General features: G+C 55.7%; 1 protein-coding gene across 1 annotated transcript in view; it reads left to right on the top strand.

Moving 5' to 3' along the window:
- AP1M1 (adaptor related protein complex 1 subunit mu 1) overlaps positions 1–12,552 on the top strand; it is a 31,016-nt gene extending 18,464 nt beyond the window's left edge. Inside the window, exons 6-12 of the mRNA XM_052642979.1 lie at positions 3,809–3,935; positions 4,905–5,047; positions 5,490–5,561; positions 6,165–6,323; positions 10,752–10,877; positions 11,480–11,555; positions 11,723–12,552. Coding sequence (XP_052498939.1) covers positions 3,809–3,935; positions 4,905–5,047; positions 5,490–5,561; positions 6,165–6,323; positions 10,752–10,877; positions 11,480–11,555; positions 11,723–11,745 — 726 coding nt within the window. The 3' untranslated portion in view covers positions 11,746–12,552. The remainder of the gene's footprint in view (positions 1–3,808; positions 3,936–4,904; positions 5,048–5,489; positions 5,562–6,164; positions 6,324–10,751; positions 10,878–11,479; positions 11,556–11,722) is intronic.
- Positions 12,553–14,171: the final 1,619 nt, after the last annotated feature.

The raw sequence follows: 14,171 nt of genomic DNA, 5'->3' as shown, positions 1-14,171 counted from the left end.
CCTGTGGCCACTGCTGAGTTTTCCAAATTTGCTGGCATACTGAGTGCAGCACTTTCACAGCATCATCTTTCAGGATATGAAACAGCTCAACTGGAATTCCATCACCTCCACTAGCTTTGTTCGTAGTGATGCTTTCTAAGGCCCACTTGACTTCACATTCCAAGATGTCTGGCTCTAGATTGGTGATCACATCATCATGATTATCTGGGTCGTGAAGATCTTTTTTGTACAGTTCTTCCGTGTATTCTTGCCACCTCTTCTTAATATCTTCTGCTTCTGTTAGGTCCATACCATTTCTGTCCTTTATCGAGCACATCTTTGCATGAAATGTTCCCTTGGTATCTCTAACTTTCTTGAAGAGATCTCTAGTCTTTCCCATTCTGTTCTTTTTCTCTATTTCTTTGCATTGATCGCTGAAGAAGGCTTTCTTATCTCTTCTTGCTATTCTTTGGAACTCTGCATTCAGATGCTTATATCTTTCCTTTTCTCCTTTTCCTGAACTTTTCACTGTCTGCTGTATACCTGTGCTCTCTGGCTGCCTGGGGCTTCCTTTTTTGGATCTGTAGCCAGAAACTTAGGGCTCTAGATCCCCAGTCTTGTGCTGGTCTGCACTGGGGCTGGAATCCTAGGTTTACCACCCCCACCCCTGGAAAAGCAGCTCAGTTGCCTGGGCCACAGACAGCCGTGAGAAAAGTGAAAAGAGCGAGAAGCGAGAAGCGGGGGATTTCCATATTCCTTCCGAGCAGCAGGAGTTCCCCTTCTGGCCCTGAAGTCAGAACTAGAGGCTTCTTGCAAGCTCTGGCTACACCCCAGTGCTCACTTCCACTTCCAGGCTTCTGCTGCATCTCACATTGTGGCGGGTGGGAGACACTGCTCATTCGGCCAGCTCTTCTGGATCCACCGTTTTGGTCTCCCAGTAGTTGCCCATGCATTCTACCCGGGTTTTTTGTTGTTGCTGACTTTATTGAATCAATTCACATGCTGTATCTTTGTTAATGCTTGGGCTTTTCTCCAGTTGCAGTGCACAGGCGTCTCGCTGCAGTGGCTTCTCGTCGTGGGGCGCAGGCTCCAGGGTGCGTGGGCTTCAGCAGTCGCAGTCCCAGGCTCTAGAGCACTGGCTCAGCAGTTGTGGCGCATGGACTTAGTTGCGTGGGATCTTCCTAGATCAAGGGTCCAACCCGCGTCTCCTGCATTGGCAGGTGGCTTCTCTACCACGGAACCATCAGGGCAGCCCCCTGCCCAGATTTTATAGCTGTGGTCAGTGTCAGAGAACAGGTGACGGGAACCAGTTCCATCTCACCTGCAGCCTGCCTGTCTCCACACAGAAGACCTCACTCCCAGTACCTGGGCAGACCAGGCAGCCTGGGCCAAACCCGTCACCTGGGCTCCTTGGGTTGCCCATTTCTGGCTGTTCCAGCCAGTGCAGAAGTGAGCATGATTGCTCATCCTCATGGGTGTTTGGGCATCTCCCTTGCCTGGGCAGGATCTCTGGAGGGCTGAGTGCCCAGGCGTGGAATTTCTGAGTGGGAGCACTTTCTAAAAAATTCTTCCAGTGGACTGAATGTAAATGTATCTGCCATCTTATTTTCTAAGCCATGAGGTGACAGTGGCTCCCTGTGCTCCCCTCCTGCCTGAGGACCTTCATCTGGATCGTTTACTGAGCCCAGACGTGTTCTCGGGTGTCCTGAGGTGGAGAAGCAAATCCCAGGAGTAGTGTGTAAGCAGCTGCCCAGGAGAGCGCTGGGAGCTCAGGGCTGCCCCAGCCCCTGTGTCCACATACATGGCGCAGTCCAGGGAGCCCTGTCCTCTCATACAAGGGGCAGCACGAGGCAGTGGGGACATCCCAGGCAGGTTAGAGCGCACCTTCCTGAGTCTGACTGCAGAGCTGGCAGCCTCCAAAATCAACACTGGCCTCCAGATTCTGAAAATCTGGTTCTACGGGTATAATTTGCAGCCGTATTGCTGACACTCATCTCCATGCCTGCCCTGGGATGGCGCCGGCTTTGGGCCTCCTGTCACGGCCAGCATTGGCCTTAAAGGCTGCGTGGCTTTTACCTCCGCTTCCCAAGCCTCCTTTGTCATTGTTCAGCTCTAGAGGGCTGCCCAGCCCCCCTCCCCCAGGGGGGATAGCCCCCCAGAGAAGGAGAACTAAGGGCACTGGGAACCCGCAGAGTAAGGCAGTGGGCATGCCAGGTGCCCAGAGCTCAGGGGCGACGGGCCGTGTCTGCACGGACTCACGAGTACGTGCTGCCCCAGGCACCGTCCTCATGCTGGACCCCGCAGTGAGCAGCCCGACCCGACCCCTCACCAGAGTGTAGATGGAGGTGGACGGGCAGGCAGATGGGGGTCAGGTCACGCACTGCCTGCTGAAGCAAGGTCAGCGAGAGGCCAGCGAGGTCAGAGCATGGTGAGTGACGGGAGGTGGAAGGGCCTTCCGTGCTGTTTTGTGCCTTTTTCTGAGTCACTTCCCTCAGAGGTGAAGGTCTTCCATGCCTGCCCACGGCACTTCCAGATATTTGAGTTAAAGATTGGACAGATTTTCCTGCTTCTCCACAGAAATCAGGAAGTCCGGGCCTCCAAAGAGTGGCCCGTAGGCTCAGGTCTCTTGAGTTTGTTTTGCTTGCCGGTGTGGATGGGCATCCTCACAGAATGGCACTGTGGGGTGGTGGGCCGGGCTGCAGCCCCAGAACCTCTGCCAGCTGCTCCGTGCCTCAGTGTCCTCATCTCTAAAATGGGGCCGTGGAGACGTGCTGCAGCAGCCCAGCTCCCTCAAGACAGCCCCCGGGTTTCCCCATCATCCTGCTGTGATTTTTACTTTATTTATTTATAAAAATGTATGTGTTTTTAACTGAAGGATAATTGATTTACAATATTGTGATGGTTTCTGCCATACATGTGCGTACCTGGGGATCAGCCATAGGAATTCATCTGTCCCCTCCCTCTCGAGCCTCCCTCCCACCACCCTCCCCATCCCACGCCTCTAGGTTGTCACAGAGCACTGGGCTGTGCTCCCTGCGTCTTGCAGCAAATTCCCACCGGCTGTCTATGTTACATACGGTGGTGTATGTTTCCCTTTTGTGTGCCGTCTTCATTCACCCCACACTTTCTTTCCCCAACTGTGTCCACAAGGCTGTTTCCTATGTGCTGTGATATTCAGTTGCACCCTCAGATGCCTTCCAGTCTGCACAGGAGTTAAAAGTCGCCCGAGTCACAGCCCCGCCCAGTCAAGGAGGAACTGCCCAGGCAGTGTTAGAGCTGGGATTGTATTTGCTTAAGTGTAATTGTTACTTTGCATCAGCCCTCAGAGCAGCCCTGGGAGTAGGACCCAGGCAGCTCCATCTTCAACAAGCCCTAGGCTCACCTAGAGCATAAAGTAGCCTCACCTGGCCTCACATGAAGAAATAGATTTCCGGAAAGTGAGTCCACCCTGCTCCGAGAAAACCTCACAGAGCCTAGTAGATGAGCAGACACTGATAGAATCCCTGCCCAGGCCAGCCAAGCACACAGCCTCCAGCCACCAGGTCTGCCCTGGGCATCCTGGGGGCACCTCAGAGGGGTCAGCCCTCAGAGGGATTGCAGGCGCAGCATCAGCTGGCCCATCCGAGTGGGAGGAGCCTGCTGTGGCCTGAGACCCAGAGGGCGGGGCCCGCGGGTGTCTGCCTTCGGGGTCTGCCCTGACACTGCCTCCTCAGCTCAGGGCACAGAGAGAAGGGAGAGTGGGAGAGGCCGGGAGGGTCACACAGCGTGGTGGGGGACAGTGGCCGCGGGCGCGGGGCCTCCCCTCACCCCCGGGCCCCCCACCCCCCAGGTCAGTGCCAACGGGAACGTCCTGCGCAGTGAGATCGTAGGCTCCATCAAGATGCGCGTCTTCCTGTCCGGCATGCCCGAGCTGCGCCTGGGCCTCAACGACAAGGTCCTCTTCGACAACACGGGCCGTGAGTACCCTGCCCGGGCCCAGGAGCGTCCGCCTGAGTGGTCAACAAGTTCACCTTAGGCATATTGCCTTAGAAACATTGTCGCGTTGTTTACAACGGTGAAAACTAGTCGGCTAACGCCTGGGCCTGGAGGACACGGGGGAGTGAAAATCCTCCAGTCCAGTCCCCTTGTCGGCTCTCAGGCCAGAGGTGCAGATGGGCACCTCGATGGTCACACAGAAGGTCCTCAGCCCCGCCCTCCTTCAGGAACTGCAGGGCCCCTCTCCTCCTGGGCCCAGTTTCTGTCCTCACCCCTGGCATTGGGGCTGAGCTGTGCAGAAACCACACACAGCGGCTCGAGCTCGCCCTCCCTGGCCTGGGTTTAACATTTTGTGGTGTGGCAGCCGGGGTGGCCTCAGAAGCCCAGGGCTGCTGGGGCTCTGATGTTCCCAAGCTTGACCTCCAGCCTCCCCTCCCACCCACAGGAAGGTTGTCATAGTTACATCAGCAGTAGTGCTCGTGAGGGCCTCTCAGACATCCACCCAGCAGAATAGCTCCCCTCCCAGGAGTGGGCTTAACCCTCAGCCTCTCTGGGCTGAGAAACTGAGGTGGGATCCCAGGGACGACAGGCCCAGGGCCCTCAGGGGACCCCGAATCATCCCTGAGCACGCCCAGTGGGGTCTGTTCGTCATTCAGCAAACATGTCCCAGGCAGCACCCCAGGCTGGGGGCTCAGAGTGAACTGGCCCATCAGCTCTGCCCTCAGCCCATTGTTGGGATGTGATGGGGCTTCCTGGGGGTGAAGAAAGGCAGGGATGGCTATTTCAAGAGCCGGCCACCTTGGTGTTCGGGGCCCAAGACGCTCTCACAGATTTGGAAGCAGCTCTGGTCTGCAGGGGTGGGCCCCAGACAGCAGGGCACCGTTGCTGAGAGAGTGGCCTGGGGGACCTGGCGTCTGCCTGTCACGCCCTCACATCCCCGCTCCCTGCAGGTGGCAAAAGCAAGTCCGTGGAGCTGGAGGACGTGAAGTTCCACCAGTGCGTGCGGCTCTCACGCTTTGAGAATGACCGCACCATCTCCTTCATCCCGCCTGACGGCGAGTTCGAGCTCATGTCCTACCGTCTCAACACACACGTGAGTGCACAGTCGCCAGCGCCTGGGCCCCAGGCTCCCACCCCCGCCTCGCCCCAGCAGCACCCCTTTTCCCTGCTGGGTGGGAGCCGCCTCTTCCATGGTGAGTCTCGGGTCTGTGAAGTGACCTGTGGGATGGGCACAGCGCCCCAGGGGCACCCCGGGCTCCAAGGAGCCTGCTTGTCAACACGAGGCTCCGAACTTTGGTGGGGCAGACCCTTTGGCACCACTGCCCCCTTTCCCCAGCAGCACCCCAGAGTGTCCTCTTGATGCTTTCTGCATTCTCTCTTGTTCTGACCCATCCTGGCACCGGCTTGGCTTCTCCCAGGAGCCCCTGGTGCTGGGCTCACACCAGGCCCAGGGGTCGCTTGCCCTATTTCCCCTCTGTGAAAGGGAGCTTCATAAAACGACTAGGCGAGAACGCCATGTTCCGTCTCCCCGACAGGTCAAGCCCTTGATCTGGATCGAGTCCGTGATTGAAAAGCATTCCCACAGCCGCATCGAGTACATGATCAAGGTGCGTGTGCGTCCTGCACGCAGCGTCAGCCGGATGTGCAGGGCGTAAGAGGGGGACAGGGGCGGCCCCGCCTGGCACGGGCCTTCCGGACTCTCTGGCCTGTCCAGCGCCTTTGACACAGTGTCCTAATGCAGGACTGGGGGCACACTGGGGCTCTTGTGACCCCTTCCCCGGGGCTGAACCTGTGGCTGTCATCCATGTTGTTTCCCTGTGAGCTCGCCGAGAGTGGGCCTGGGACACAGGACACACCGCCCAGGTCCTAGGTGCAGCCACTGTGGAAGCAGGCTGTGACTAAGTGTCCAGGTGGCACACTTCTGCCACCCAGGGACCTCATCCATCCCAGGCCAGTCTGGGTGATGCAGACATTGTCCCCAGAGGCCAGGACTGCAGAGAAGGATGGGAAGCCCCAAAGGCTGAGGAGACAGGCGGGCAGAGGTGACCTTCCAAAGTTGAGCTTAAAGAAAACCTCAGAGGGCAGGATAGGCTGGGGGAATCCCACAGGCCAGGCTAAGGGGTTTGTGGCCCTTGGGGAGCAGGCTGGGTGGGAGCTGGGCTGTCTCACTTTCACCGTCTGCACCCTTGGGCCCACTGCCTCATCTCCAGGCCAAGAGCCAGTTCAAGCGGCGATCAACAGCCAACAATGTGGAAATCCACATCCCTGTGCCCAACGATGCCGACTCACCCAAGTTCAAGACGACAGTGGGGAGCGTCAAGTGGGTGCCCGAGAACAGTGAGATCGTGTGGTCCATCAAGTCCTTCCCGGTGAGCACCCTCTCGGCAGGGCACCCCCCCAGACCCCCACCCGCACCCGCCTGCTCCCTGGGTCCCGTGCAGCGTGGCAGCCTGACTGCTGTGGGCCCCTCAGGCCCAGGGCTGGGATCCCCGCCTGGGGCTTCGGGGAGGCTCAGAAGGGAGGGTGGGTGGAGAACAGGGGCGGGGTGGGGTGGGGGTGCTCCAGCTTCCGCCTGTGTGTGCACCCGCCTGTCTCCAGAGTCAGGGCAGCGCCCCCGCCCCACCCTCCTGCTGCCCTGCTCTCTCTGCCTGCCACTCCTGTTTGGAGCTCAGCTTGCCTCCAGGGGTGCAGACTGCCTGCCTTGAGGCCAGAGCGGCACCGGCTCCAGGAACATAGAGCACCTGCTGCCCGACCCACAAGCTGGCGTGGCCACCTGGCTGGCGTTCGGGGTTTGGAGCACTGGAGTCTGGGTTTGTGGGCAGAGTGCCCAGGGACTGGAAGGCAGGAATGAGGCCGCACGGACTGCACATTCCTCGTGGTGAAAAGACGCAGTGCCTTTTCGCTTTGTCTCGGGGCCGTTTGTGTTTCTTGCTCTGGAAACTGTAGTAGCTGTCTTTTGCTCACTTTTCTGTCAAGTTTGGTCACTCTCTTGTTGGTTTCCAAAAGCTGTTTGCACGTGGGCAAGGGGAGTACTTTTTCTTTGATAGCAGTTGCAAGTGGTTTTCCTTAGTTTGGTGTTTGTCTTTCAGCCTCGCCTCTGGAGTATTTTTGCTTTGTAATCTTTTTGATTGTGGTAGTTTTTTTTTCAGTTCTCATGGGTTCTTAGATACTCTTTCATATGTTTGCGGCAGTTGCAGTTACCCTTTTTCCTCTCCTATTCTTGGGCACCTTATGACTCCTGGCATCTCCCTGCTTCTGTTGCTGTTTCCATCCCTGTAAGTGGTGGTGGAGAGCAACCTCCTGGCTTTGCCTCCAACCGGAACTGCTAGGGTTTCCCTTTTTCAGTGTCTTGCTGCTTTGGGCTGCAATTTATTCCAGTTCTACTTTGCTGTGTTTTTAGCACAAAACAGCGACAAATTTAGCCAAATGCCTCTTCAGCGTCTGTCAGTTCAGATATCAACACAGGATGGATCTTGAACCATCCTTGCATTCTGGCAGACTCCAGCTGGTCATGATATGTCTTCTTTGATGAGCCATTAACTCTGTTGGTTAACAGTGTACATAGTATTTTTACATTGAGATTCATGACTGAGACTGACTTTTTTTTTTGGTACCTCTGTCTCAACAGGTATCAATATTGTACCTGTTTCATAGTTTTTTTTTGTCTCCCTCTTCCGTGCTGCAGAACAGCTTTAAAGTGGCCTTGAGATCATCTGGCCTTGAGAGGATTGATAGATTTGGCTCTGTGTGGCCATCTGTATCTCTGTTTCTAACTCATCTGTGGAAATTAGGCCATTTCGAGTTTCTATTTCTGTCGGAGTCAGTTTGGGTAAATTTGTATTTTCCTACAAAATTATCCATCCTAACCAGGTTTTCAAATCTGCCTGCACAGAGTTGTAGAAAGGGGGCTCTTTTTCCCCTTCTCTTACGACAGTGACTCCTCCCTTGTTATACCTTGTTTGGCATTTTTGTTACTTCTTTTCCTTGATACGGTTACCTAGCGGTTTGTCTATTTTTTTTCCAGATTCACTTTTTAGTTTGTTTGTCATATTTTCCAGTTTTATAAGTCTTTAATTTCTTCATCCTTTGTCCTGACTTTCAAGTTTTTAAACTTTTATTATTTTCTTTTAAAATTTGTATTGATATAAATATTTAAGCCACAGATATTCTTCTGAAGCCTGCCTTAGCTATATAACCCATAGAACGGGCATGTAATATTTGATACTATTATCTAGAAATTCTGTAATCAAATGAGTATTTTTTCGTTTTGTTTGTTTTCTGTTTTTCTGGTCTAAGGGCCTTTTCTTTTCCATTTTATCTTCACTTGGAGTTTGGTGCATTGAGGTCAGAGAAGGTTACTCGTGCTATTCTGCTTATAAGCTTTATTGAAGTATTCACTGTGTGTTAATGTAAGGTCACAGTTTGTGAATATCCCATATGTACTTGAGAAGATAAGGCCCCTGTAACTGGGGTAGAGACCTTGACATGAGCACCGTGAGGTCTGCTATGATGCCGTGGCGGCATCAGCCACACAGGGAGCTGGGTCGCTCTGCCTTCCTCTGGCTCCTCTGGTTCCTGTTTCATCTCTCGTAGCGCCTGCTTAACAGAAGTTGCTGCCATGTCACTTGGTGCATAGATACTCATAACTCTTGTGTCTTCCCTGTGGATTTGTAGGACAGCAGCCTTTCGGGCTGTGAAAATTGTCCTCTGCACCTGGAATTCTTTGCCCTTAATTCTCCCCTGTGGCAGCAGTCCTGCTCTGCTTTTTTTTTTTTTAATCTTTTTTTAAAAAATTTTTGGTTGCACTGGGTCTTCATTGCTATGCATGGGCTTTCTCTAATTATGGTGAGCGAAGGCTGCCCTCTAGTTGCCGTGCGTAGGCTTCTTGTTGCAGGGGCTTCTGTCCTGTAAAGCACAGGCTCTCGGGTGCACAGGCCTTCGTAGTTGAGTTGCAGCTCGCGGGCTGTAGAACGTGGGCTCAGTGGTTGTGGCACACGGGCTCAGTTGCCTTGCGGCATGTGAGACCTTCCCCAACAGGGATCAGATCTGTGCCCCCTGCCTTGGTCGACAGATTCTTAACCACTGGACCGCAGGGAAGCCCAGCCCTGCTCTGCTTTGTTTGACTTTGGCCGGCATGCCTTCACCCTTTCTTTCTACTGGTTTCATCTTTCTGACTCTGCTTTTACAGTGTAGAGTTGGGTTTTGGTCTGTGAGCCAGTCTCCAAGTCTCATTAACAGAGGAAATTAAACCCATTTACATGGACCTGACTGACACAAGGTAGGCTTGCAGACTTCTGCCACCCACCGGGGAGGGCCCACCTCTACGCATTCTTCTGCTTTCATTTTCCACTTGGTTTTTCTGAAGCTTAGGGTTTTGGTCTGGTTACTGTTTCATGCACAGACTGATGGAGCTGGTTTTCTTCCTTTGCTGCCTGTTTGTCTGTTTTGACTATAATTTTATTTATCTGGGCTGTGCTGGTCTTCGCTGCCGCGTGGACTTCTCTCTGGTTTCAGTAAACAGGAACGGGGCCCACTCTCCAGTTGTGCTCGGTCTCCCCATGCGGCGGCTCCTCTCGCTGTGGAGCACAGGCTCTGGGGTGCGTGGGCTCAGTACCTGCGGTTCCTAGGCTGCACAGCACAGGCTCCTCAGTTGTGGAGCATGGGCTTAGTTGCTCCACAGCCTGTGGGATCTTCCCAGATCAGGGATCAATTCTGTCTCCTCCGTTGGCAAGCAGACTCCTTACCATTGAGCCACCAGGGAAGCCCTGCTTTGTCTATTGCTGAGACTGCATTATTCTCCCCTTGTTGTCCCAGAATCTTCACTGAGCACACAGCACCAAGTCAGGCAGAGTCCACACGCCTGCACTGATGAGCAGATCCTGACCTCTCACTTCATCCCTGAAAGGGGAGGGTGAGCACAGCACTGGAGAGGCAGAGCTCTGCGCTGCTCTGCCGAGGCCATGCAGAGGCAGCCCTGGTCAGCAGTGACTCCTGTTGCCAAAGGCCTGAGGATCGAAACCCTCCGTGTCTTGGTGTGATGAGAGCTGCATTTCCTACAGCTCCCTGCAGTTCTTTGTTACTCACCAGGCACTGGGACAACCAGGCCAGGAATCCTGACCCCTCATGGCTGAGAGTTCAGTCACTCAGTCGTGTCCGATTCTTTGCAACCCCGTGGACTGTAGCCTGCCAAGCTCCCCTGTCCATGGGATTTCCCAGGCAAGAATACTGGAGTGGGCGGCCATTTCCTTCTCCAGGGGATCTTCCTGACCCAGGGATCGAACCAGCATCTCCTGCATTGGCAGGTGGATTCTTTACCACTGCACCAGCAGGGCAGCCATTCCTTCCCCCACTACAAGTCCCAGCTCTGGAGTCAGCTTCCAGGGCCAGAGCCTCTCCCTTCCCGGGGGAGACCTCGGGCCAGCTCATCAGTCCCAGGCAGCCCTGTCGCCCCGTGCCAGCGCTCGCTCTTCCTCTCCCTCCTTCCTCCCCAAGGCCTAGTGTTCTTCTTTTCCTTGACGCAACTAGGCTTCTGTGCCTGGGAACTTGTAGCAGTTTCTCTTCATCCTCAGAACTAGAGGATGAATTTTCCCTAGCGGGGCTGGTGTGGGCAGCCCAGGAGGCTTAGAGGATAAGGGAAGTGTGAGTGTGTTGCAGGAGCCGAGGCCCGGGGTGGCCACAGACCATGCAGGAAGGGACTTGTTGGCCAGGCCCACAGCCTGGCATTCTCCAGGGGCAGCTGTTGGATGGACCTGCCAGGGCCTCCGCCTGACCATCTCCTCTGTGGTCTGCTCCCGCAGGGCGGCAAGGAGTACCTGATGCGGGCCCACTTTGGCCTGCCCAGCGTGGAGGCAGAGGACAAGGAGGGCAAGCCCCCAATCAGCGTCAAGTTCGAGATCCCCTACTTCACTACCTCTGGCATCCAGGCACGTGCGACCAGGGCTGCCGGGGCCCCGGAGCAGACATGGACAGGCCCAGCGGGGCCTCTCAGGGGCCAGGCACCAGTCCAGGCTCAGAGGGTTGAAGGTGACAGACACGAGTGCAGCCAGTTAGCAGAGGGTGCTAGCTGACTTGTCCCAGCACTCCGAGCTGCTCCCCAGCCCTGCCCATCTCCATGGGCAGCCTGGCCCTGATGGAAAGAGGCCCACAGTGGTCTACTCAGACCTGACCTGTGCTCCAAGCTCAGAGATGCATTCAGCCCCCAAAACTAATGTCCACACACTTGCCACTGTGGGGTCCATTTTCCTGGGCACCTCCACGGAAGCCCTGTATGGGGCAGAAAACCCTGGGATTGACCCCTTCTCTAGGAATCTGCTAGAGGGTCGTGCCTGCGAGTGCACATCTGGCTCTTGGCACACCTTCTAGAAGCATCTCCACCCTCCCTCGGCCTGAGTGTGATATAGACTAAGGTGCTTCGCCCTCTCCCTCACCCTCTTGGTCTCAGCCCCGCCCCAGGAGGAGTGACTCGGTGGGCAGCCAGGAGTGGGGTAGCGTGTGCATGCTTAGGGCCCTGATACCTGTGCCGCAGGTGCGCTACCTGAAGATCATCGAGAAGAGTGGCTACCAGGCGTTACCGTGGGTCCGTTACATCACTCAGAACGGAGGTACGTGCCACCCGCCCTTGGGCCGGGGGATTGCTGAAAAGGCTCCTGGTGGGCGTGCCTCTGTCCCCCGCGTGGTGCTCGGGGAGCAACCTCAGGGTCAGGGCAGGTGGGGCGGCCCCTCCTCCAGGGTCAGAGCAGACAATGGACGCCCCCCTCCCTCTTTCTAGATTACCAGCTCCGGACCCAGTGAGCAGCCGTGGTGGCCCCCCCTCCCAGCCCGGGGGCTCCCGGTGGAAGCGCCTGCCCAGCCTGCCGGAGGGAGGGGCTCCCCTGGACCCCGGCGCCCCTCCAGGCTCCACCCAGGAGCCCCTCCTCCCAGGTGCACCTGCTCTGCCGCCGCCACTCTCACCTCCCAAGTCCCCTTTTCCCAGAAGAGGCTCGTCTTTAAGAGGTCTTGCCTCTCCGTCCCTGAGTCAGTTTAGGGGGAAGGAAAGGCATCTTTCCCTCCAGAGGTCAAATACAGCCTTCTGTGCTGTTCAGCTCCCGGTCACAGAAAGAGTGGGAAGCACTGCCCAGACCGCTCTCTGGCCAGGCTGGCAGGGCCGCTGTCGTGCTGCCATTCTGTTGGACGCTGTGGGTTTATCGAGCATTCCTACATTTTGTCTCCGGCCGTTGCTGTGTACGTGATCCTCGCTGTCTGTGCCTCGCTCCCCCGTCCTGAAGCTCTCAGGCAGCACTTAGCGAGGACAGGCTTCCCCTTCCTCGCCCTCCTCCCCAGTGAGGCTGACACCGGTTCGCCCTCCCAGCACCTGGCATTTCGACTAGAGGCTCCTGGTCTGGAGCTTTGAATAGAGACGCCTTCTCAGGGCCAGCCCGTGCCACATGATGCTGTCACCCAGCCACATCAGTGTTTGTCCCACCAGGGGAAGAGGGGTCCAGCGCAGGCCCCCAGCCTCAGAGGGTGGGGGTCCCAGGCCATCCCCATCTGTGCTTGGACACCGCCGCCCCCAACCCTGTCCATGTTCGTGCCATGAGTACATTAAACTCCATCGGTTAAACATGCCTTCCTTCTGGTACAGCGCTGTGCTGACTCCTGGGTGCCCAGGAGAGGGGCAGGCTCACACCAACCTGAGTGTGGCACCAGTTCCTGGGGCCCCTATGTCCCCTGGGGAAGACTGGACCAGGCAATGAGCAAGAAGAGCCATTGCCCAGGGGCCTCCCAGAGGGGCTGCAGAGGGGAGGGCATACAGGCAAACATTTCCGTCTCGTCTGAGACGTCACAGCCCTCAGCCCTCGGGCCACCAGCAGCCTGCTCCCCTCCGCAGCCCAGTGGTCTTCCTCAAGAGTGTGGTTCAATGCCAGCAGCAACAGCATCCCACCGCACGTGCAGGTTCACAGGCGCCCTCCTTTACCCACCGTGGCAGTCTCTGGAGATGGGGCCAGGAGACCGGCTAACAGACTCCGCATGTGATTCATATGTGCACTGGAGTCTGAGGACCGCTGCCTGGCGCCCCCTCCAGAGGGGGGTCTCGGCAGGGCCGTGGGCAGAAGACAGCTTGTCTGCCCACTGCAGTCACAGGCCTGCCCCCTCTTGCCTGCAGGGGCTGTGTTTCCCTTTCCCTTTCCCTCTCCCGTATCACCCAGCCCCCCCTTGGAGGTCTATTGGGCATCAACCCAAGTGGAGTCTTGATCATCCACCACGTGGAGGAAAGAACGCTGCCCTGGCCCAGGGCTCAGGCCAAAGCCCTTATAGGCACCCTGATGCCCCACCCCTCACTGCCATGCCCGCATCTGCAGCAAGCCCTGGCGGCCCCCTCCAGGAGACCCTGGGGAGCCACAGCGTACAAAGAGACAGTGGCCAGAATTTCCCCAGATGAATGAAAATCTTTAAATTCTCAGATTCAGGAAACCAGTGAGCCCAAATCAGGATCAATAAACCTAAGTCTATAACTAAAAAACATCACAGTCAAAACACAAATCATCAGACACTTAGTGAAGCGTATAAAAGCAATACAAAGAAGGTTAAAAACACAGAACACCAAAAAAGAAGACAAAAACAGGCTGAGAGCTGGCTTCACGATGGCAACAACGCTCAGATTGCTCAGAGAAGATGACCAGTCTTGATGACCAATTCTGTGCCCGGCTAAGCTGCGAAAGAACAAAATGAAACGTTCAGCAGTAACAAACCCTCAACAACGTGTGTACATCAGGGAGATTCAAAGGCTTCCCTGGAGGCTCGGTAGTAAAGAATCCGCTTGCCGTTGCAGGAGATGCGGGTTCGATCTCTGATCTGGGAAGATCCCACATGCTGCGGAGCACCACAGCTGTTGAGCCTGTGCTCCAGAGCTCCGGAACAGCAACCACTGAAGCGGGTGTGCTGTCGAGCCCATGCTTTGCAACGAGAAAAGCCACCGCAGCGAGAAGCCTGCTTACTGCAACGAAGAGTAGCCTCCACTCTCCGAAACTGGAGAAAAACCCTCTCGCAGCAGTGAAGACCCAGCACAGCCAAAGGTCTATAAAATTATTTTTAAAAAGGAGATTCAGTGCACGAGGAAGGAAAGATGAGGAATGCTGAAAAAACTCAGAAGCCACTGGGAATATCTAAACTATCACTGACTATATATAAAGCAGTCATAATATTGAACAAGTAATGTCTGAGTAATAACCTAAGGTACA

This window comes from Budorcas taxicolor, chromosome 7 (genome assembly GCF_023091745.1).
Source record: "Budorcas taxicolor isolate Tak-1 chromosome 7, Takin1.1, whole genome shotgun sequence".
Classification (NCBI taxonomy): Eukaryota; Metazoa; Chordata; class Mammalia; order Artiodactyla; family Bovidae; genus Budorcas; species Budorcas taxicolor.
This window is presented reverse-complemented; position numbering and strand designations above follow the sequence as displayed.